This window comes from Eschrichtius robustus, chromosome 5 (assembly GCF_028021215.1).
Source record: "Eschrichtius robustus isolate mEscRob2 chromosome 5, mEscRob2.pri, whole genome shotgun sequence".
Lineage (NCBI taxonomy): Eukaryota > Metazoa > Chordata > Mammalia > Artiodactyla > Eschrichtiidae > Eschrichtius > Eschrichtius robustus.
In genome coordinates this window covers 61,597,395-61,622,318 of record NC_090828.1, presented here as the reverse complement: position 1 = coordinate 61,622,318, position 24,924 = coordinate 61,597,395, and the positions used below count along the sequence as shown (strand labels likewise).

The 24,924-nt window shown below is 43.1% G+C and overlaps 1 protein-coding gene across 3 annotated transcripts in view; it reads left to right on the top strand.

Moving 5' to 3' along the window:
- Positions 1-14,246: 14,246 nt before the first annotated feature.
- Positions 14,247-24,924, top strand: part of CYBRD1 (cytochrome b reductase 1) — a 34,644-nt gene continuing 23,966 nt past the window's right edge. Inside the window, exon 1 of one of the 3 annotated variants that reach the window (XM_068544924.1) lies at positions 14,247-14,535. In XM_068544924.1, coding sequence (XP_068401025.1) covers positions 14,343-14,535 — 193 coding nt within the window. In that variant the 5' untranslated portion in view covers positions 14,247-14,342. Of the gene's footprint in view, positions 14,536-14,911; positions 15,026-24,924 lie in introns of those variants that run through there. The other 2 variants (XM_068544922.1, XM_068544923.1) reach the window with 2 other exon arrangements.

Here is a 24,924-nt window from a genome sequence, read left to right as displayed (position 1 = left end):
CATAAGCAAGGAAAGCCTTTATGATGTCACAGGAGGGGAGCCAGGAAGTTACTAGAATCTTGTTTTAGCACTTTAGACTTAAGTAATCGTCTTGATGTACCTCAAATGCAAATTTATTACCTAAGAGATGGGTTTGGAGGAGCTTCTAGAAGCTAAGTTTGTTGCAGCTTGGAACACAACTGGACCTGGAGTGGCCTGGTCCACGATGGTCTGGGATGCACTGATTTTTATAGTTGCTGATTCCTAGAGTTAATCTGCCTTCCTAGCTGGGGAAACACTGGGGGAAACACTGAGGGAACTGACCTGATGATGGCTATGGGTGGATGTCCAGCCAGCAGACAGAACATGTTATCCAAAAGCTATGGCCACAAACTACAGAAAGATTATGTCAGCAACAGGAAGATGCAACCTGGGGCAACGTAAAACTCGTGAACATAGCTGTTCAGATCATGCACTGCACAAACCTAGATGATACCATTTGCATCGATGGTATGTCCCAGCAGGTGGACCAAACATAGATATTGGGAATGCAGGAATAATAAATAAATGGTTGTCCAAATAGGTATATGGAGATAGTGGAACAGGCAAAGTCTACCAATGGTTAAGGATTCAGAGACAGGTCTCCAGCCTAAGAAGATAAACCATAAAGGAAACTGTCATGTCTTTAACGAAAAAGAGAATCTTAAAGGTTTTGTCACCTTGGGGTGTCATCAGGAGGTGATTCAGCAAGTGGGTCTGACCACCTCCTTTTGAATTTCACCTCCTCTGGATTCTTGCTACTGCCATGGGCACTGTAGCCCACTGGTCCAGTGCTCTGCCATTAAAGTTCTGGTGCAAGTGTGGACAAAAATACCTTATTTTGAGTCTTCCCAATAAAGTAGAAACAAGCTAGAATTTTTCCAAAAGGATTTCACTAAATAAAAAACATGAACAAAAAAAATATTTAAGGAACATAGAAAGAACTATCTCCACCCAGCTTTTGCACTTCTAGGAATTTATCCAAAAGAAATAATCATGAATGAGTGTCAATTAGGGTTTGATCAGAGAAGCAGAACCACTTATGAGTGATATAGTGAGATCTGTATAGAGATTAGACCTTATACAGTTGTGGAAGCTGGTTGTGCAGTCTGTACAAGACTGCGGCTCTTCATCTGGTGCCAAGCCTGAAGTCGGCAGGGCAGCAATTAGGACAGGAAGATGCATGTGAAGTAGGAGAGAGTGGGGACAAACTGGAACCCACAGGATGAGCTAAAACCAAAAGGATGGAACCAGAACTTGCACCTGCCTCTCACTGCTTCCAAACATCCAAATTCAGTGATGTGGAAGACTTCTAGAAGATCGAGTACACTTCACCACAGGGCTGCACGTGTGCCTGGGCCAAGATCTGGAGAAGTTGAAAGAGGAGATCTGGTGGGAGCTGGATCTGTGAGGCGCAGGTACTATCCCATGAAGAACTAGCTGGAGTTGCCACAGGCCTGGCTGCTGGCCCCTCTAACAAGATGATCCATGACAGTGTGCATGAGCTCTGACAGTGCCTGACCCTACACCAGTCTTCCAGGTATAAGTATGACTGCTGCTTCATTTCCACCGTCTAAATCTCATGCAAAAAAAATTTATGGCTCTCACTAACTCAGAACCATGCAGGGCAGGGGGTTCTGGGAAATGTAAGTCCAGATTACTTGACACAGTACAAAGTCACCATAGAATGTGTGCCAAAAATTAACTACATAGATTTTCACTGCAGTGTTATTTATAACGATAAAGAATAGAATATGACCTAACAGTACAGAAATGGTTAAAATTTTATGGTATATCCACACATTAGAATATATTACAAAGGATGTAAAAGAATATTTATGTCCATAAACCTATGTTCACAACACAATTGTCATTGTACCCGGTTGTATAAATACAAAGTTTTGATTAAAACACTATGGTAGGGGCTTCCCTGGTGGCACAGTGGTTAAGAATCCACCTGCCAATGCAGGGGACACGGGTTCGAACCCTGGTCCGGGAGATCCCACATGCCGCAGAACAGCAAAGCCCGTGCGCCACAACTACTGAGCCTGCGCTCTAGAGCCTGTGAGCCACAACTACTGAGCCTGAGTGCCACAACTACTGAAGCCCGCGCACCTAGAGCCCATGCTCTGCAACAAGAGAAGCCACCGCAATGAGAAGCCCGCACACCGCAACTAGAGAAAGCCCATGCGCAGCGATGAAGACCCTATGCAGCCAATAAATAAATAAATTAATTAAGAAAAAATTAAAACTGTGGAAAGAAAGCAAGAAAAAAAAATCACCTGAGTTTATACAATAATGATCCTACCTATCTTACGTTCTGAGTTCACAAGCCTTGTCCCTATCACATTCTGTGAGAAGGCCTGAGCCTAAAAGGATGGGTATAACTTACTGGGGACCTGGCCCAGATTCCTCACTCTCTGGTCTCTACTCTGTACCCACATGGAGGGCGCTCTCTTGTGACCTGCCAGATGGGAGCTGGACTCCAATATAAAACTCAAGGCTCCATATCTTTGAATATGACATTGTCTGCTTGGGAATGCCTTACAGCACTAACCCTGGCTTTCATCTGAGAGACTGACCTCTCTCCAGGTATTTGGCAGGAACCTGGAGATTAACATAACATATTTCACTCTTTAGGGGAAACCTGCACTCCCTCAATCGTCGTCACTAGGATGTAAGCTAGGATGTAAGCTTTAAAAGGGCACTGGACTGGTTTTTGTTTTGTTTTGTTTTTGGTTTTTTTTGGTCCACAGATGTGGTCCCAAGGTCCTGGCACATAATAGACTCTTAGAACATTGAACTAATTTTTTTCTGTATAGCAAATGGCTTAGTCTTTTATAGACAACACAGCAATCTCTTATTTTTAAATTCTAGACAAGGACGTCTCCTATGCTTTCTCCCTCAATCTCCATCTTTATCCCATCCCCTAGGAGAAGTTGCTGATTGGTTAGTCAGAAACCTGGACAGTGACTGGGCTGAGTTTTCTAGGGGTAGAGGTTTCATATGTTTAAAGCTCAGTAAAAGGTCAGTTCTTGAGGAATGACCCTTGCCCAAGTATCTCCCTTCCACATTCTCTCTCACCCTGTGGCTCCATTCCCCTGCTGCTAGGAGCAGGCACTGGATCTACTTTTCCTCATATCTGAACTGATTTCAGGTCCAGAATTCAAGTTTAGTATTTGGAGAGGACAGTGTGTTCCATGAGGACAGAGACCTTTGTCAATTTTTGCTCAGTTATATTCTCAGCACCTACCATAGTGTCTGGCATCTCTCTCTTAGATAGATAGATAGATAGATAGATAGATAGATAGATAGATAGATAGATAGATAGATGGATAGATAGACAGATAGATAATAAATAGATGATAGAGACAGATCGATGTAGATAGGTAGGTATAGACAGATATACAGAGAGAGACTCTCTAAATCTTTCTATAGAGAGAGGTTGTTTTGATTGAATGAATGTGGAAAGAGCTCAAAGCATACTTTAGGAAAAAGGAGACTTTCATGTGATTCTAGCTCAGCATACCAGATTTCTACTTTGAGGTGTTGGGTCATAATCAGCTTATTGTAAAATGCCATTTTACCTTCTATGTGTTGGTCATTGTCCTGTGCATACATTTTCACTAAGAACCTTAAAGTTTTACCAGGTTCTCCAGTGATGATAAAACCATTTAAGAACCCCAAATCTCACCCTGTTTTCCAACATGAGTCAATTTTTTTTAAAAAGCCATAGCATTTATACAAGAAGTATAGTCAGACTTCTTAAAGGAAACCTATCCGGATAGCTGCTAGCCTTCCTAAAATCTCACTGATTTGAGATACAGATCCTTGGAGAAACACAGACCCCTGTCCCTGGCACTAGATAAGCATCTGGGAGAGTCACAGCTGGCCAGGCTGTGGTCATTAGGTTGTGATTGTCAGGTGTTAGGTTGTGATTGTCAGGTTGTGATTGTCAGGTGTTGAGGTAGTGCTTTTGTCCTAGGATAGCGCTTCTCAAACTTAAATTTCTTACTAACCACCCGAGAAGCTTATTAATATGCAGATTATGATTCAGGAAGACTGCAGTAGAGCCTGAAGTTCTGCATTTCTAACAAGCTGATCCAAGGACCACATTTTGAGTAGCAAGGACCTAGAACACTGACCTCTCTTCTTTCCACATGCAGGAGGTGCTTTTGTCCCATGATAGTGGAGAAAAAGTAATTTTTGAAAGTGGTAAACTATTTAAACATTCTGTGCCTCTGTTTAATCACTTTTTTGATAAAAATAATATTACAGGTAAAGTCCTTTTCTTCAGGAGGAAATGAGCCTTCCAAATGTCTCAATAGCTTATCCATATAAGGTACTTTTCTCCACCCTATGTGGTAAACAGAAATCACAAAAGGAAACTGTAGGAATCAGTCTAATATATCAATAATCACAATAAATATAAATAGATTAACTCACCTATTAAGAGGTAAAGACTAGCAGAGTGACTTTTTCCCTAACATTTTATTATGAAAATTTTCAAACGTGCAGAAAAGTTGAAAGACTTTTACAGTATACACCCATATACCCACCACCTAGATTCTGCAATTAATATTTGCTGTAATTGATTCATCACTTGTCTTTCCACAAACTGACTTTTTAAAAAAATCCAGTTATGTGCTGCTTACAAAAGACACATCTAAAAACAACAGAAATTTGCAACTATGTGTGGTGATGGATATTAACTAAACTTGTGGTAATCATTTTTAAATTATATACATAAATCATTCTATTATACACTTAAAACTAATACAATGTTACATATCAATAGTAAATGAATAAAAAATAAATTATAAATAAATAAATAAATAACATATAGAACAGAAAAGTTAAAAAAATGGGATTCAAAAGTCATTTGCTGGAAGGCTAATGATGCTACCCATCTTGTGAAGTCCTATCCGCGTTATCAGCTGGATATACTAATTGTTCAAGGAAAAGATGACCAGTTCCTTTCAGATGGACAGTTACTACCTGAAAACTTCATAGCTGCCTGTACAGAAAAGAAAATCCCTGTTGTTTTCAGATTGCAAGAGGGTTATGATCATAGCTACTACTTCATTGCAAAGTAGCTTCATTGCATAGCTACTACTTTATTACCAATCACATCAGACGTCATGCAAAATACCTGAATTCCTGAAAAACTTCAGATAAGAGAATCTCTTCAGGATTACAAAATTGTAATAAACAGAGTTACAAGGAAAAAAGATTTTAAAACATTGGATTTCTTAATGCTAAAAATGCTTTATTCTGTAGTTGATTCACCCTCTGGATAAATATAACAAACCTGAAAAAAGAAGTCATTTGCAATACCATATGATATCACATATGTGGAATCTAAAATATGACACAAATGAATCTATCTATGAAACAGAAACAGACTCACAGACATAGAGAACAGACCTGTGGTTGCCAAGGGGGAGGGGAGGTGGGGGAGGGATTGACTGGGAGTTTGGGATTAGCAGATGCAAACTATTATATATAGAATGGATAAACAACAAGGTCCTACTGTATAGCACAGAGAACTATATTCAATATCCTGGGATAAACCATAATGGAAAAGAATATGAAACAGAATGTATATGTATTTATAACTGAATCACTTTGCTGTACAGCAGAAATTAATACAACAATGTAAATCAACTATACTTCAATTTTTAAAAAGTCATTTGCACATCATTTTATCTTTATTAGGAGTTCTAGTTCTATGTGTTCAAAATAATGGGGAAATACTGACAAATAAAAAAGGATTAGGTTTATACTAAATAATTTGAAGATTCTTCCTTATAGTATCCATAGTCACTACTGGCCTTCTCAATCTTTTTTTTTTTTTTTTTTTTTTTTTTTAAATTTATTTATTTATTTATGGCTGTGTTGGGTCTTCGTTTCTGTGCTAGGGCTTCCTGTAGTTGTGGCAAGCAGGGGCCACTCTTCATCGCGGTGCACGGGCCTCTCACTATCGTGGCCTCTCTTGTTGCGAAGCACAGGCTCCAGACGCGCAGGCTCAGTAATTGTGGCTCACGGGCCCAGTTGCTCCGTGGCATGTGGGATCTTCCCAGACCAGGGCTCGAACCCGTGTCCCCTGCATTGGCAGGCAGATTCTCAACCACTGCGCCACCAGGGAAGCCCTCAATCTTTTTTAAAACATGGGATTACAAAGGAAACCAGCTACACTGAAGAGGAGTTATCAAAATTTAAAAAAAGAACAATTTGTGATACAATAGTATATGTGCTTCATTCTTGTTGCATTACAAGATCTAGCTGCAGGCTTAATAACTGTTGTTACTCTGAAGAGGTGCTGAGCGCAGATGGAAAGTTGAGATACCCGCAACAGCTCTCCATGGGACATGAGAATATCAGTGATTTCTATTGGTGACAAAATCACAGCCACTGCGAATAGTAGTGGAGCTTGTTGTCTGCATTCATAATTATAGAAATTGCTAAATTTCAGTTACAAGTTAATGAAAATAAAGGTGCAGTTTTTCTCCCATTCAGGTTTTATCCATAGACATCAGGTTAAGAACCCCAGACTAGTCTGAAGCCGTCCTGTCACAGATCAGCAAACTGCCTCCCAGTTTTGGGCCCGTGTAAATTGTCTGATTACACAGCAGATTGAAATCCTGGAACAATGTATGTTCACTTATTCCAAACTGCTTCATGTTGACTGGAATCTCAAGGCTCTAGGCTTGGAGCAACATATAAATGACAGAAGCCATGCTAAATTTATTTTGGTACAAAAGTAAAATTTGGACTTATACCATTTGGGTTTTCTCTTTAAAAAAGAGCTTTACCTGCTACGAGAAATTATAATCAAGGTTTCCCAAGATTCAGTGAGGTCTGTCTAAGCTGTTTGCAGATAAAATTTGTTTAGTGAAATATTTGGCCAATTAAGAAAGCCTCTCTGGTCTGCTTTCAGAGTTCTTTTTTGGACACAATCCTTTCATGCTTGAATAAAATCCTGACATCTGTGAGCCAAAATTCTGGAAATATATTTCTGAGACACTCCGTCTGTGAACACCCTTTAAAAAAATGCATCAGTGACAGAGAAGACTGTAATTAGAGCACTTATTCCTATTATTACATAGCCAAACAAGGAAGCATTCCATAAAAGTTCTCCAAAAGTAAACAATGTTTTTGGCTACTCGTTAATAATAGTATAACCCAGTTCTTCACGTACTATAAAGTCCCATCCATATAGTCCAACGTGCTTGTAAAATTTGATTTATGTGGAAGAAAGCTTGGTCACAAGAAAAGTGTTCCAGCGCATTCTTTCCTTTGCTAATTCTCTGACTTGATTTTAGGCTCTCTATTCTAACCTTGTCAGTCTGTCAGTCAGTCCAGGAGTGTGTTTTTAAACGCCTTTTCTCTGTCAATGACTGTTCTAGACTGTATTAACTATATTTTCTTCCTTTCCATATTCTTTTTTTCCTTCCAGTTTTATTTAGATGTAATTGACATAAGTACTGTATAAGTTTAAGGTGTACAGCATAATGATTTGACTTACATGCATCATAAAATGATTAACACAAGCCTAGCGAACATCCCTCATCTCATATAGATCTAAAATTAAATAGAAAAAAAATTTTTTTTCTTGTGATGAGAACTCAGGATTTGCTCTCAACTTTCATATATAACATACAGTGGTGTTAATTATATTTATAATATTGTACATTACAGCCCTAGTACTTATTTATCTTGTATCTGGAAGTTTGTATTCTTTTCTGTATTCTTTTATTTAATTAAATTTTTAATTGAAGTATAGTTGTGCTAATTTCTACTGTACAGCAAAGTGCTATGTTGTGCTAATTTCTACTGTACAGCAAAGTGACTCAGTTATACATATATATATACATTCTTTTTTATATTCTTTTCCATTATGGTTTATCCCAGGATATTGAATATAGTTCCCTGTGCTATACAGTAGGACCTTGTTGTTTATCCATTCTATATGTAATACTTTGCATCTACTAACCCTAAACTCCCAGTCCATTCCTCCTCCCCCTTGGCAACCACAAGTCTGTTCTCTATGTCTGTGAGTCTGTTTCTGTTTCATAAATAGGTTCATTTGTGTCATATTTTAGATTCCACATATAAGTGATATGGTATTTGTCTTTCTCTTTCTGAGTTACTTCACTTAGTATGATAATCTCTAGTTGCATCCACGTTGCTGCAAATGGCATTATTTCATTCCTTTTTATGGCTGAGTAGTATTCCATTGTATATATGTACCATATCTTCTTTATCCATTCATCTGTTGAAGGACATTTAGGTTGTTTCCATGTCTTGGCTATTGTGAATAGTGCCTCTATGAACGTAGTGATGCATGTATCTTTTCGAATTATAGTTTTGTCTGGATATATGCCCAGGAGTGGGACTGCTGAATCATATGGTACTTCTATTTTTAGTTTTCTGAGGAACCTCCGTACTGTTTTCCATAGTGGCTGCACCAACTTACATTTCCACCAACAGTGTAGGAGGGTTCCCTTTTCTCCACACCCTCTCCAGCATTTGTTCTTTGTAGAGTTTTTAATAATGGCCATTCTGATCAGTGTGTGGTGGTACCTCACTGTAGTTTTGATTTGCATTTCTCTAATAATTAGCAATGTTGAGCATCTTTTCTGTATTCTTAGTGCTCTGGCATTTGGGGCCTTGTGGTCTGGAAACCACCCCTCCCAGGGTTAAGTAATTCCTGGAGATAATTTGCCTGCCAGCACGCCTTTTTGTGCAGACTGACCACTTTGGAGTCTATCCCCCAACTCGGCTCCTTTTATTAGACCCAGGAGAAGAGGAAGGTGTGCGGAGAGCAGAGGGAGTGTGGAGAGCACCTTGAGAGGTGCCCGAGGAAAGGCCCAGCTTGATAGAGCTTCTTCCCCATGTCAGGGGAGGGGGCGTAGGTTAGACCAAGGCATTGCTTCTGTTCCTTCCACACTACACTGCTTTGTAAGATCTTCCTGACCCTTTGATTATTATTTTTTTAATTTAATTTACTTTTTGACTGCACTGGGTCTTTGTTGCTGCGTGCGGGCTTCCTCTAGTTGTGGCAAGCAGGGGCTACTCTTTGTTGCGGTAAGCGGGCTTCTCATTGTGGTGGCTTCTCCTGTTGTGGAGCCTGGGCTCTAGGTGCACAGGCTTCAGTAGTTGCAGCACATGGGCTCAGTTGTTGAGTTACCGCAGTCCCTAGAGCGCGTGGGCTCAGTAGTTGTGGCGCGTGGGCTTGGTTGCTCTGCGGCATGTGAGATTTTCCTGGACCAGGGATCGAACCCGTGTCCCCCGCATTGGCAGGCGGATTCTTAACTACTGCGCCACCAGGGAAGTCTCCACTTAGCGTGGGCCTCTCACTGTCGCGGCCTCTCTTGTTGAGGAGCACAGGCTCCAGACGCGCAGGCTCAGTAGTTGTGGCTCACGGGCCTAGTTGCTCCGCGGCATGTGGGATCTTCCCAGACCAGGGCTCGAACCCGTGTCCCCTGCATTGGCAGGCAGATTCTCAACCACTGCACCACCAGGGAAGCCCCCCCAACTTAATTTTTGAAATCGCTTCCATCATCATCCCGTCAGAGTTTGGTGAAACAGGAATCACTTAGGAAAGAGATTGGTATCTCTTTCTAATCATCTTGCATCTCCCTAATCATCTGGCAAGATAAAATTACAATGGCCCTATCTCCTCAGCCCAGACATTAGGAGTGGCATTTAGCTGAGGCATTCATCCAGACAGAAGAGAAATAGGATAAATTCCTCAGTTCCCCAATTTTCATCTACCACCTTTATTCCATAGGTTAGCAGGAAATAACCAGGTGAAGAAGAAAGGAAAGGGGCTTGATCCCACCCTAGGTGCTGTTTATTCTAGAGCCCTCCTCCCCATGCAAATTTATAAAGCCAAGGTTAAAACATAAACTCCTTCAGGGTGAGGATTTTGTCTTATTTGTTGCTGTTCTTCCAAGGTCTGTGTTCTAAAAATGTACTGGGATTTGTTTTGAGCAGGTGTAGTAGGACACACAGACACAAAAATGATTGCCACGAAGGAAGAAGTTATTTTCTTGTATTCACAGTGCCCTAGGAGCAAGAGGCACAGCACGCCATGCAGGGCCACACGGGGCCACACAGGGAAGCACCACAGGTGAGCAGGCAGAGAAGGGAACTGCGGGCAGGAGTTTTTGTTGTGGTTTTCAAGGGAAAGAATGAGCGAAGCAAGACAAGCAGGTGGAACAAACTTACCATTGGATAGTTTGAATAATGTCGGCGGGCTCTGCTTGTAGGGGTGTCCTCAGTTGGCTGGCACCTGGCCCTGTAGTGATGGGGCAGGGGATGGTGTCCCTAGTCTGGTAAAGTCTGGAAGAGAGTTACTTCCTGCCTCTTCCCACACTGGGGCTCCTCAGGCTGTGCCAGATACAGATGAAATCTTTCCTTGCTGCCCTCTTAGGGCGGCTGGACTCTGGGAGCCTCAGGTGAGGGAGGTGGTAGAGGTGGGCTCCACCGTCAGAGCGGGGGGCCAATCTCCTCAGCAGTTCCCTCGGAGGAGAAACACCTCAGCAAAGCAGACATTTGGTTTGTGCCCTGAAGACAACACAGGAGGAAAGAATATTCCTCCCATTAACGTGGATTTGCGTTCTTTTCAAAACTGTAACCCTTGTTTTCTTTCCCTAAGGAGCCTTTGAGCACTGCCTGGGCTTGGATTACAGCATGAGTCACGATGTGAGCTGTGAGTCACTTTATCTTAGTCATCTGAGACAGCTTCTGATCCCCAAATCTCTGGTCTAGTAGAAGAGAAGAGAGGAAGATGTGTGAGCTCACTTCTCCTGCTTGTGATTTTTCTCTTGCTTCATATATTCCTCCTTTCATAGTATGTCCTAAGAAGGCACAGACAAGGCTGGGGAAACAGTAGTATTAGGCAAGGGTATTTTTCCACTTGTCTCTGTCACGGTCCTGCAGGAAACAGCTGGTTTGCACAAGGTCTTTCATTCAAGAGAGTTTAATAAGGGGACTATTTACAGGGGTGCAAACAGAGTCTTCTGTCTGTTTGGGTTACGAACCCCACAAGGAATGGTGAGGACCAGGGACAAGCACGAGCCGGCAGCCGATACCACGCGCAGGCCTGTAGAAGGGAGGGGGCATGGTGTTACTGGTCCCAGGGAGAGCTGTGGCTGGGGAAGAGGGGACACTCAAAAGTCCCCATGCAAAGAGGAACACAACCACTGTAAAAACCATGGTCTGGCAAGGGGGCATGGTGGGATAAATAGGTCGATGACTCCTCTTTCTTCCTGACCTCTGATCTTCCAGCACCACCCACTGACCAAAGTCAATTGGAAGCCAGAGGACTAGGAGTCTGTCAGGGCACAGGGCAAGGCCAAGAAGGGTGGAGAGTGGAGGGGCAAACAGAGTAACCAACACACAGTCAACATTTGAATGTTTAAAAAATGGTCCACTTACTCCAGACAGCAAACCACTAAGTACAACTTATTAGACTTTACATTAGAATATTGGACTTCTGTACGTGCCAAAGAAATGCAACACTGCCTCGTGGAAGATCAGCAGATAAATGGCAAACAGGGCCCCTGGTTCCTGATCTCTTGATGAGTGGGGTTTAGATTTTCTCTCCCTGGCCCTTCACAACTCTCCTCACTCTGCATTTTGTGTTTGTCAGGGACAATAAAAATCTGTGCTAATATATACATGTTTCTAGAATCATGGGTTTTTCAGAAGGCTATCTTGTTCAATGCCCCACCCCATCCCCACACATCAGGCAGCCCTTTGATAGCATTGATGTAAAAAGTACTTGAGTAAAGTAACTTCGTAAACTTTACAAAGTACTTCACAAAGTATCTGAGTAAGTACTTTGGTGGCAAATTGTTTACCACCCCCTGAGGGAAACGTATATGACAATTCTGTTTTTTAAAAGTTGTTAATACCAAGCCACAACAAACTTTATTAAAAAGTTTCCTCTTTCAAGTGACAAGTTTTATCAAAGTTAGGTCCTTAAAGGACAACTTAAAAGTTGAAATTTTTCTCAGTTTAGCTGGTAACTTCAAGATGATTCAACATCATCCGTACTATTTGGCCATGTTTTCATTCTCCTCAGGTGTTTTGTTAAATGGAGTCTGGAATCCCACAGATTCTTCTTTGCTGCTGCTGCAGAGTAAAATCAACTCGAGGGTGGAGTGAAGGTGTTGGGCTAAGGGGGTGAAGAAGTTACCTGGGGACAAGAAATAGATACTTTTAGGGAGAAGAATAGGGACACAATGATATTGTTGTTAAAGAATTACTAGTTAAAGGTCGAAGAGGAAGAGATACAGCATAAAATTAAACAGGGAATCTTTGTAGCACTCAGGAACCCAAAAGGTCTGAAAAAATAAAACTGGAAGATTCAGTGATAGTTTCTGTTTATTCCTATGGATCTATTCTCACCCTTCTCCACTCTGCTGTGTCCTGGAGGCTGACCTATATGAGCTACATCGTCTTCCTTCTGGGTTTGAGATTAGCTTCAGCCACTTGGGACCAGGCAGGAGATTGGAGGGGAAGAGAGTAAGGCTGGAATATTCATGCTGCCTCCCGTTCTTCCTCCCTGTGGGGTCCCTGCCGGCTGACTGCATCCCTCAACTCAAGGCCATAGCCTCAGTCAGCCTGCCCTTTTTACACTGTTCTCTCTCTCTCTCTCTCTCTCTGTCTCTCTTTCTCTCTCTGGATTTCAGTAACCCTCTCCCATTCAGGCCTGGGCACTGCAAAACCCTTGTGGTTTCCCACATCCTGCCTGCAACTTTGTAAGTAGCCCTGTTTGTTATTAAATTGCCCAACTGGAATGAGCCATCTGTTTCCTGCCAGCACCCTGACTGACACACTCAGTCCCATTCTTCTCCCAACATTTACTGAGTAGCTACTATATTTCAAGGAAGAATAAAATGATAAATTAGACAGTTACTACTCTGAAGGAGGCTGTCTGGGGAGTGGAGACAGCCACAGGAACAGATGGTTATATCACATCTTGATAAGTGATGCAGACAGACACTGGATGGGGAGGTGGGTGGAACTGTAAAATAGGGGCATAGGCAGACTCAGGGAAGGTTTCTTGGTGGAGATGGGGTTGGACAATTTTAGAGGCAGGGACATGGGTAGGGAGTGGTGAGGAGATGGGAGAGAAGCCATAGACATCAGGGCCAGACCGTAGAAAGCCTTATACTGTGGGTAGGGGTCCTTCTTTTCTACTTGTTTACTCTTTCTTTTTCTCCCTTTCTTTTTACCAACAAGGGAAAAATAGTGACATCAGTGAAGTCTGCAGCCCCTTACTCTTAGACCTCAATCTTGCCCCACTACCAGTGCTTGACACTCCTACGTCCTTGCCTAAAACCTGTCTTTTCCATTGAAAATCACTCCCATACACCTCCTGCATATTCTAAGGCCTTTCAAAATGGCAAGATGACAATTTGGTAAACTAGTCCTTGGAGGTGAGCTACAGGAGAGAGCTAGAAGTGAACGTTCCCAAGTGCATTCTAGGAGCCCTAACAGCCAGAGCCCCATTTTCTTTAACAGCAGTTGGTAACACTGACACTTTTCTTGTCCAATGGAGAAGGGTGAACGTAATGTTGGAAAGAAGGCAGGGAGTGAGTGAGCTTCACTCCACCAAGGTGGGGCTTTAGTTCAAATAGGTTTGAGCAGGTGGCACTTTTAAGATCCATTTTTATCACATATGGACAAGTCCAGGGTCCAGGAGGTATCTGCCTTCTCTCTCTTAAGTGCACACTGCCAGTAGTTTCCTTGCTAGGTAAGGGCAGGTCCACACAGTCCCAAAGTTTCCTCCTTGCTATCAAAGACAGCCAGTCCTCTAGAACTGCAGCTCATGAGGCTTCGTTAGTCAAAATCACACACACAAAGCCACCCAACGGACCCCTCTCTTCTGTTCACCGAGAGTGCGCACCACTGCCTCCCCTCATATAAGGAAAGAGACACGGGAAGAGTTAAAAGAAAGTGGTGGGTATGGAACCCTCAGGACTCTCGCTCTCAGCAAGTAACCGGATCGGTTACTCGAGCTCTCTGCAAGCACGCACGCCGGGCCAGGGGCGGCCACCCCGCAGGGAGAGCTCCGGGCTGCCACTAGAGCCCGAGGGTGGGGCTAGTCTCTGAGCACGGGCCAGCTGCCCGCCCCCTGGAGGCCCCGCCTCCCAGACAGGCACGCGAGAAAGCCCCTCCCCCGGGCGGAGACAGCTCCTAGAAGTCGACGCCTCGTCCTGCTGCTTTGCCAGTATCCAGAGGCTGCCGCCGCTAACCCCTCGCGGAGTTCCTGTGGCTACCACCGCGCGGAGTATGGGGCGCTGATGGCCATGGAGGGCTACAGGGGCTTCCTGGGGCTGCTGGTGTCGGCGCTGCTCGTCGGCTTCCTGTCTGTGATCTTCACCCTCATTTGGGTCCTCCACTACCGGGAGGGGCTCGGCTGGGACGGGACCGCGCTCGAGTTTAACTGGCACCCTGTGCTCGTGGTCACCGGCTTCGTCTTCATCCAGGGCATCGGTACTGGCACCTCCTGGGAGGAGGCGGGGAGGCAGGGGCCGGGAGTTCCCGACCGAGTTCCAACCGAGTGGGGTTGGGCGAGGGAGGGGGTGAGGGAGAAGCGCGCGGCGGCCCGGGAGCGGAGTCGGCGGGGCGCGGCGCTGGAGGGAGGTGGGCGGGCTCCGAGGCCCGGGGGCCGCGGGCCGGGCCGACTTGGGCGAGCGCGGGAGCTGCAGCGCTGGGGCGGAGCGCGCGGGGCCGGGGTTTGCGGTGAGACGCGTGGCGGGGTCGGCTGGGCACTGCCGCGGCGCGGAGGGCTGGCCGGGCGCGCCGGCCCGGCTTGGTTATTAACTCTTTGCTGCGAGTGGTTGCGATGCGACACCAGACGACACCAAACGCGGGAGCGGATGAGAGATGCGGGAGCGTGGTGCGGCCCGGCAGCCCACGAGACCCCGAAAATCGCCCCCTGTGGACCGAGCCTGCGCCATCACAGGCGCGGAGGCCTCTTTAGGTGACCCCTTTCGTTGAACTTGCTTCAAGGCTGCGGGTTAGGAGAGGAAGGCAACGGGGGCGGGGGTTGGTGCGGTGAGAATGGAGGGGCGAGAACTTGCCTCTTCTTGTCTCATCCTCAGCCCTGAGCGAAGGGGCCCGTCAGCGGGTAGCCGGGGTGAGTGAAGGAAGCATCAGCTCTGGTTTCACTCCTAGAGCGTTAAACGCAGTCGAGCCGAGAAGCTGCCAAGACTCAGAAGGGTGTTTCGCTGCCCTGCCTGGTTATTGGACAGTCTTGAGCCCGACTTGTTTTTGTGGCTGCTGCCCAGAGAAAGTTCCCCTGCGGGGCTTCCTGTTGGGCGCTAGCCCGGAATGCAGGGCCAGAGATGCCCGAGCGGGGCCCGCGGCTGCTGGGCTGGGAGAGATGCTTCTGCTTGGAACATCTTTGGGGTTTGCTGCCTCGGCCTGCAGCCTCTGGGATGAGGCTGGCACGGAGGGAGCGCTCAGCGGATGGCAGATTTTGTTCTTGTTTTTGAGATATAATTGACATATTAGTTTCAGGTGTATGACATGATTATATGTGGAAATGTCTAATTAACATCCATCACCTCACATAGTTAGAATTTTTCCCCCCTTGGGATGAGAACTTTTAAGATCTAGTCTCTTTAGCAATGTTCAAATCTACAGTATAGTATTATTAACTGCCGCCATCATTCTGTACGTTACATCCCCAGGACTTATAACTGGAAGGTTGTACCTTTTGACCACCTTCACGCATTTCCCCCCTTACCTCCTCTCTCCGTCAGTGTCCGGTTTTGTTGTCTTTGTCTAGTGCTGCTCACAATGTCCTGACAGCTTCCTTTCCTTCAGCTGCTATTGAGCTGGAGGAACTTCTAGCTAGTGGTGCAAGCGCCATTTATTTGTAACCGCTCTCCAAAAAGTGAAGTCAAGGCCTTGGCAGAGAAAATATTTAGAACAAGGCAGAAAGTAGTGGACTGGAGTTATGTCGTAGAAAGTAATAGAGAGGAGTGGAAAGGACTTGGGAAAGAGGTGCCCACCAGCCGAAACCTCTAGCCTTGCCTCTGAGCAAGCTGCCTTTTCTCCACCAGTATTTAACTTTCCACAAACAAACAAGAGAACAAAAAAGCGCCGACCTCGTTCCTAAAGAAAAGATTTTTGTTTCCATTTAAAACGTGGGCAGCAGCCTTGGCCAGTGTGGCTGGCGTGGCTGGCATCCTCCCACTCTGGGAGGTACTGGAAGCTGTTGCCAAGGCCCAGCTGTGGTTCTGAGGCTTCCCTGGTGTGAGATTGGCACCCGGGTGTGAGTACCACTGGCTGGCTAAGTTATTCGTTGCGTGTTTTGCCACTAAACTAAAATGAGAAAAACATACTCAAGTTCCGAAGCCGCTGTTGGCAGAAGCACTCTTTCCTCTGTGGTGGAGCCCTTAAGTTTGGCCAGAGCTGTCAACACCTTTTGTTTGCTCACAGCAGTAGGAGCAGTCTCTTCAAGCCAACTCCTCAGAGCAGCTTCTAATACTAAGAAACTTTCCGGAGGGGCTAGAATATCTTCTCCTCACCATGGAGGGTAAGGGAAACACAGGTGATAATACTTGTTTCTTGACTTCTAAAGAGGAGACGGTCTAACACTTATTGAGTGCCTTCTGTGTGCCCCCTAAGTGCACTATTTCACAGATATGTAAGAGTAAACTGAGGCACAGAGCAGGTGCTACTTCTGTGTAGCACTACTACACAGACGTAGTGTGTTTCAGGGGCTTTATTTTCAAGGTTCATTTCTCTGCTTTTATGGCAATACGCTTATTTTCTGTAAGATATTCTTTTTAGAGAAGCAAAAAGCTTCATGTAAAATGCACTTTGAAACTCTTCATTCATGTTAGAGTCCATTACAGTTTTCCTAAAAGAATTTATAATTTGTTTAAACTTTGGACTTTTCTTAATCTGTCTATATTCACTTTGGGGCAAAAATGTGTGCATGGATATTTTGGAAATTTTCATCTGCTGCTTTTATTTAAGCTTAACTCCTGTTTTGTATTAGTTTTGGAATGTTTGTCCTGTCAACATTACCCATCCTGTTTACTATTTGGATTCCAGATATGTAAAGCACTTTAATCAGAAGACACACTTATTTTTAAAATTTATTTTATGGAAGTATAGTTGATTTACAGTGTTGTGTTAATTTCTGCTGTACAGCAAAGTGATTCAGGAATACATGTATACATTCTTTCGCATATTCTTTTCCATTATGGTTTATCACAGGATATCGAATATAGTTCCCTGTGCTATATACAGTAGGACCTTGTTGTTTATCCATTCTATATGTAATAGTTTGCGTCTGCTAACCCCAAACTCCCAATCCGTCCCTCCCCGACCTCCCCTCCCCCTTGGCAACCACAAGTCTGTTCTCTATGTAGGTGACACATTTAATTGACATGAACGTAAGCTTTTTCGTACATATAGGCACATGCATAGCACTCATGAGTTCTTGCACGTCTTGGCCTACCTGCATGTCCTCACATCCAGCAGTAGGAAGCCTCCAGGAGAAGGACTAGGAGTAAATAGTTGACTTTATAGGCCGGGGGAAACACACATGTTACAGACTAGCCATGTTATAAAAGCTTTTTTTACTGTGTATAATTGCTTCAGGGAGCAAATTTTTAGGCTATGTTATTTCAGATCTCTAAAAGTGAACGTGATGTAATTGAGTTCTGTGATACACAAATGTTCAGAGATGAGAAGGGAAGGCCAAAGTACCGTTATTACTCTAAGCATAAAATGCTTTACAAATGCAAACAGTAAACAATATTTAAAACTATGTGAGAACAAATATGTGTCCTTTGAAACACCTTTAAGAAGTAAGCTCTGAAGAAAGCAAGGGTAACATAGAAGTTACAAAATAAATATCTGTGTGTCTTTTGGAAAATATTTGTGTTCTAAAATAAAGTATAAGAGACTACAGGATAGTTAAAACTGAAATAAAATTTTAAACTAGTAGGAAATCCAGCAAACATGAATGAGGAAGTTTCAAAGAGAACTTTAGAAGAGCTGTGTGCTTCTCTGAAAGGACTGTTTCCCATGAAATAAGTATACTGCCAGGAAATCAGAGAAACAAAACTTGAAAAGGCCACAGAAAAGACTGAAACAAATAAATGCTCTCAAAGTGGCTGTTGATCTTTTAAAAGGTTCAGCAAGGTGGAATGTGTTCTTTAGGAAAAGGTAGAAAATTCAAGTATATAAATTTAGAGAAAAGAAGTCTCAGCAATTCTATACTCCTTACTTTTCCACATGTAGAACTCTTTTGACTGTATAAACTGAAGGAAGAGAAATTCAATAGTATAATGATCTCAGGTTGGTTTTGTGAGAGCATATAACTTCATTTAAGTCACATTTAAAAGAATAACAAAAAGAAATTAAGAGTAGTTCTTAAAAAGCAAATGGGATATCCTATTAATGTATTTAAAAGTGACCAAATTCCAAGATCACTTAAATATACTTGTAAAGGCTCTTGGGGTAAAACCTGGCAAAGAATAGAATGGAGAAAGTGCCCCAAATACCTACTCCAAAACCAGCCTTTGGGACACCATAGATAATTAAACCTATCATTCATAAAGAAATGAGGGTTTTTACAGAGCATAAAGACACAATTCAAGACAACCCCAAGCACATTTTTTTTTTGTTATAAATAAGTACATGTAGATCTCTTTGTAATACAACTAATAAAAATGTTTTAGACATGATTATTTTGCTCACTGTTGTATCCCCAGCATCTAGAATAACACCTGGAACTGGCACAAAGTAGGCCAATAAATAGTTGTTGAATAAATGAGTGATTATTTCAGTACCTTCGTCAATGGTTAGTAACAAAATGCAATTTTACAGCCACTCATTTGTGGTGATAATAGTAGCGTCCAAAGAAAAAGTGCCCTCCCTTCCCCTCAGTGATTCTGCTATTTACAGCCGGTTTGGAAGCACTGCTTTAGTCAGCCTCAGGGGAGAATGGGCATCATGTTATATTGGAAGCACATCTCTACTCTAAAGGCCTCAAGCTCATTAGAATGTTACTGCCTAACTACCACCTGTGCCTCCTCACTCCATCAATTCTCCCCTTTTCCTTGTGCATCAAGTTTCTCCCCCATTGGATTATTTTCAATGTGTTATAATTTCTGTCATCTTTTAAAAATATTTATTTATTTATTTATTTATTTATTTATTTATTTATTTATTTATTTATGGCTGCGTTGGGTCTTCGTTGCTGCACGCGGCCTTTCTCTAGTTGTGGTGAGCAGGGGCCACTCCTCGTTGCGGTGCACGGGATTTTCATTGTGGTGGCTTCTCTTGTTGTGGAGCACGGGCTCTAGGTGTGTGGGCTTCAGTAGTTGTGGCATGTGGGCTCAGTAGTTGTGGCTCACGGGCTCTAGAGCACAGGCTCAGTAGTTGTAGCGCACAAGCTTAGTTGTGTATCTCTTGCAAATACTCTATGGACCTGGTTTTCTTATCCCTGAAAAAGATATATAGTGAGTTGAACAGTGGCTCCCAAAAGATATGTTCAAGTCCTAATCTCAATGACCTGTGAATAGGGCCTTAGCGTCTTTGCAGATGTAATTAAGGATCTCAAGATGAGATCAGCCTGGATTCAGGATGGGCCCTAAGTCCAATAACTGGTGTCCTTATAAGAGAAAAGAGAAGGAGATTTGAGGCACAGACACACAGAGGGGAGGCCATGTGAAGATGGAGGCAGAGATTGGAGTGATCTGTCTACAAGTCAAGGAATACCAAGTATTGCCGGCAGCTACCAGAAGCGAGGAGAGAGGTATGGAATGGATTCTCGCTCAGAGCCTCCTGAAGGAACCAGTCTTGCCAATACATTGATTTTAGACTTCTGGCCTCCAGAACTGTGAGAGAATACATTTCTGTTGTTTTAAGTCACTCAGTTTTGGGTACTTTGTTATGGTAGCCCTAGGAAACCAATACAGGATATAACAGTTACCACTGCACTCTGGGAAGCCCAAAGTATGGTATTTCCATCAGGTTTTTACAGACTTTTTGTTGTTCTTCCCAGTCCGGACACAGTTTACCAATCAGAGGCCAATTTTATTATAAGCAGTGTTGCCTAATAACATTGGTGAGAAACCTCTCTGTTTACTAGCTCATTTGACCAAAGGTCAGATCCTCGTGCAGCAGGGTATAGGTAGGGAATCGGAGATTGCCTACTCCTGGCAAAATAGGAACCTCTTAGCTCCAGCAGATTGTGGCTATGTGGGGATGCCCACAGTGGCCAGAGTTTCTCATTATCCAGGAGAATCTAGATTTTAAAAAACTGGTTCAGTCTAAAAGTAAACAAGCCACAAAACCAAAATATAACCCCTAAATCGTGCTGATCAAACAAAACACATCTGTGGGCCAAATCCAGTATATATCTTCCAGTGACTTCTAGAGTTTTCTATCTTGACTTGGTGGGGTTTTAAACTTTTCCCTTAAAGAGTAGAACAATCTTCCCTTTTAAGAAAGATAAAGCAGAAATCTTTGTTATAACTGTTTTTCTTCCTATAGAAACTTTCTTAAAAGATCAAAACAGGCTTTGAAATGACTGCAGACTTCAGCTGTACTTTTCTTTCTTTTAATTAATTAATTATTTATTTATTTTGGGCTGTGTTGGGTCTTCGTTGCTGGGCGCGGGCTTTCTCTAGTTGCCGCGAGCAAGGGCTACTCTTCGTTGCGGTGCATGGGCTTCTCATTGCGGTGGCTTCTCTTGTTGTGGAGCATGGGCTCTAGGTGCGTGGGCTTCAGTAGTTGTGACACGCAGGCTCAGTAGTTGTGGCTCGCAGGCTCTAGAGCGCAGGCTCAGTAGTTGTGGCGCACAGGCTTTGTTGCTCTGCAGCATGTGGGATCTTCCCGGACCAGGGCTTGAACCCGTGTGCCCTGCATTGGCAGGCGGATTCTTAACCACTGCTCCACCAGGGAAGTCCCAGTTGTACTTTTCTAAGTCTGTTCATTAATTCATTCATTCGATTTCTTCATGTATTATCCTATTTATTTAATTAGCATGCATTTATTAAGCACTTACTGTATGCCAGACAGTGTAAAACAAATAAGTAAGATGCAGCCCTATCTACAAGTTGTTCTCATTTGAGTTTGTTAGAGGCGAGTTATGGTTTTCTTTTAGAAAACCTGAGCCCTAAATTTTTTTTTTTTTAATTTTTTTTTAAATTTTATTTATTTATTTTTGTCTGTGTTGGGTCTTCGCCTCTGTGCCAGGGCTTTCTCCAGTTGCGGCAAGCGGGGGCCACTCTTCATCGCGGTGCGCGGGCCCCTCACTGTCGCGGCCTCTCTTGTTGCGGAGAACAGGCTCCAGACGCGCAGGCTCAGCAATTGTGGCTCACGGACCCAGCTGCTCCGCGGCACGCGGGATCCTCCCAGACCAGGGCTCGAACCCGTGTCCCCTGCACTAGCAGGCGGACTCCCAACCACTGCACCACCAGGGAAGCCCGAGCCCTAAATATTTAGAGCTGTCTAGGACTTGAAGTTGAACTCCTAATTTTAGAGATCAAATGCCTAACCAGGGTTAAACCACCAATGATATCAGAGCCAACACTAGTTCTAATGTCATAATATTGGTATGAGGCATAAGAAAATATAGCTGGTGTTTCTGGGTATTTGTAAACGTCTAGCCAATTAATTGAATTTTTCTCTTTTCATACACTATTTCATACCAAGTAGGTGCCTTTGTGAGGGTTTTAGTCACTTCAAAGAGATGCTTCTAGTGCCAAGCTGCTAAAACAAATCTTCCAAATCATCCAGATCACTTCTTTCATTTGGATTCTCCAAAGGTTTTCAGTTTCATGATATTCATGCTGTGAGACAGTCTGAGAGCACAGGCATGTTTCAGAGCTCAGATTCTCTTTGGTAGCCACTGCAGGAATCTTTTCAAGAAGTGTATTTAAAGAGGGTTCTCTGCTTTTACATTTAAACTTGAGGTCCTTTGGACTGAGTCAGGTGAATTCTTAGGTGCACAGGGAAATAAGTTGCAAATCTTGATAATCGTGCTTGGAACAGTCTACCAAGGAGGTCAAAGTAATACATTATTCAAAGTGTTAAGAAAAGTGTAATGGGCACACCATATTTAAGTAGAATTTATAAGTGTTTTAAAATTCCAGTGTACTTCAGTCTCAATAACTTACTCTTATTTTATTTTGGGGTTCACTTAAAGCTTACCTAAAGCTATTAAGTGGGGCCGAGTGCAGAATATTTTTTACTTATTTGAAAGGACCATTTTTTTTTATATTAATTTATTTTTATTTATTTATTTTTGGCTGCGTTGGGTCTTCGTTGCTGCACGCGGGCTTTCTCTAGTTGCCACGAGCGGGGGCTGCTCTTCGTTGTGGTGCACGGGCTTCTATTGTGGTGACTTCTCTTGTTGAGGAGCACGGGCTCTAGGCACGTGGGCTTCAGTTGTTGCGGTGCATGGGCTCAGTAGTTGTGGCACGCGGGCTCAGTAGTTGTGGCTCACAGACTCTAGAGTGCAGGCTCAGTAATTGTGGCGCGCGGGCTTAGTTGCTCCACGGCACGTGGGATCTTCCCGGACCAGGGCTCGAACCCGTGTCCCCTGCATTGGCAGGAGGAATCTTAACCACTGCGCCACCAGGGAAGCCCAACCATTTGGTTTTATATGAACTAACGCTTGGGTCAGCAATTGAGGTTTTGATTTGTGCGTTTTAAAAGAGGATCTGCTCATTTTCTGGGAAATAATAAATTACTATACTTTATCAAGATTTGTATATTCAACACATACTTACTGAACTCCTACTATGTGCTAGGCTCTGTGCTAAATGCTGGGATCTGACAGTGAACAAGACTGACGTACTCCTACCTTCGTAAACCACAAGATTTAAACACAGAAGAACTGGATTCAAATTGTTTTCTATGTTTGGGGACATCTCTCTCCTTCCAAGTGCCCTTCTCCCCACATTCACTTTGACAGATTCTAAATTTGCATTGCCTGCTGTGAGACAAATTTGTATATGTGGATTTTGTAATGGTATATGGATGGAAAGCTGTTTTGTAATGGTATATGGACGGAAAGCTGGTGTCAAACCAGAGATTACATCTTGAAGAATATATATTTCACATATTCCTGAGTTGATTATGCTGCTAGGAACTGAGAAAATTTCTAATAATTAAATTCAAGTTACTTCATTTTTCCCTTCATTGTTGAAAAAATAATTGTACACAGGTATTGATTTCTTTTCCCTTTCCTTCCTTCCTCCCTTCCTCCCTCCCTCCCTCCCTCCCTCCCTTCCTTCCTTCCTTCCTTTTTAAGTTTATCACAATAGCATGTTCCACCACCAATAATTTTTCTTTTAGAAAGATTTAAAATGTATTTTTCACATTATACGTGTTCATGTTTTCCCCTCATTTTCTGGCCCTTTTGCCAACTAGGGCCTCTAACAGAAAAACCCTTGTTTCAGTCACAAGTAGCTGTTTGATAGCATTTTCCCTCCTCATGGGCTTATGAGACCTTTTTCTTCCTTCTCACTGAACCTCAGGAATGGTGTCTAGGTAAGTGCCAAGGCAAAGAAGCAAGAAATATTTAAGTTCCACTCTCCAGGCAGTTTATACTACTGTTGAGAAGAGCTACTTGTTTAAGAAATGTGGTTGATTTGCTACGGTTGCCCTTTCTCCTGAAGTCCACCGTATTTTTGGTTACTTACGCATTTTAAAAAGCATGTAAACACCTTATGCAAATGCAGCATTTTGCAGTTATCTTCCATCTATCCAGAGAGCATTTTGAAACATAGTCAGCTACCCCGCAGAACTTCTCTGTTGCCAGGATAGGTGCTGAAAACTCCATGCCTCACTCCTATGAGAGCTGCTGAGATTTCCACAAGCTGCCTACTTAGCAGTTGAGACTAATTGGCTACTGGGTTTGCAAGCTTACAGAAATATTGTTCTAACTTTAAAACTATTATGAACTCTTTCAACCATACAGAAAATAATATAACAGATCCCCATGTACTCATCGCCCAGATTTAACAGATGTTAAGCTTTTTGCCATCATAAAAGTTTTATAAACTTAAATAGAACTTAAAACTGGTAGGAATAACAGATAATGCAGGCTGATGGAGGGGAGAGGTTGGAGGCAGGCACCCTAACCTGAGCAAGAAACTAAAAGAGGAGATAGAAAAATTCTACACTAGACCCAGGGACTAAAAGAGAAATGTAATTGTCTGGGCCCGTTTGGATCAGAGGCAAGTACCTCTCCTGCTTCAAAAGTCCCTAGGGGCTTTCTCTTATAGTAATAGGACTGTGTTTTGTTGATAACCCCCAAACCATCAATAAAAGGTTAAATTGTGTTCCACTCATGCTACTGCTAGAGAAGGAAAGCTAGTGTGCAACCAATTTGAAGAACATTTGAAATGTAAATGTGAAAAGTTTAAAAATCAAGTTTTGACACTCAAAGAGGGTAGACTTCAGTTTTTTGGAAAATTTGACACATTTCTCTGTGGTGCCCATAGTATTGAGAAGAGTGAAAATTCTTCATTGGGAGCATAGTTATCTCTGAATTTTGGGCAACCTTTTTAAGGTACTTTTTATTGAAGAACCACATGCATGCAGAAAAGTACCTAAATCATAAGTGATGTATTTTCATCACATGAACACACTCATGTACCCATCATGAAACAACATTCCAGGCACCCCAGAATCCCCTTGGTAACCCCTGTAACTCTCCTCAGTCATGATAACTATTCTTGATTTCTAACATCCGAGGTTAGTTTTGATTTTGGAAGTTTTTGATATAATATGACCCAGATTGGGGAGGAAAAGCTGTTTTGATTTATTGCTTATAATTTGCTGTTTGAGCAAACATCCTGGGTATTTCCTTTTCGCATGTGGATGTTCAAATTCCCT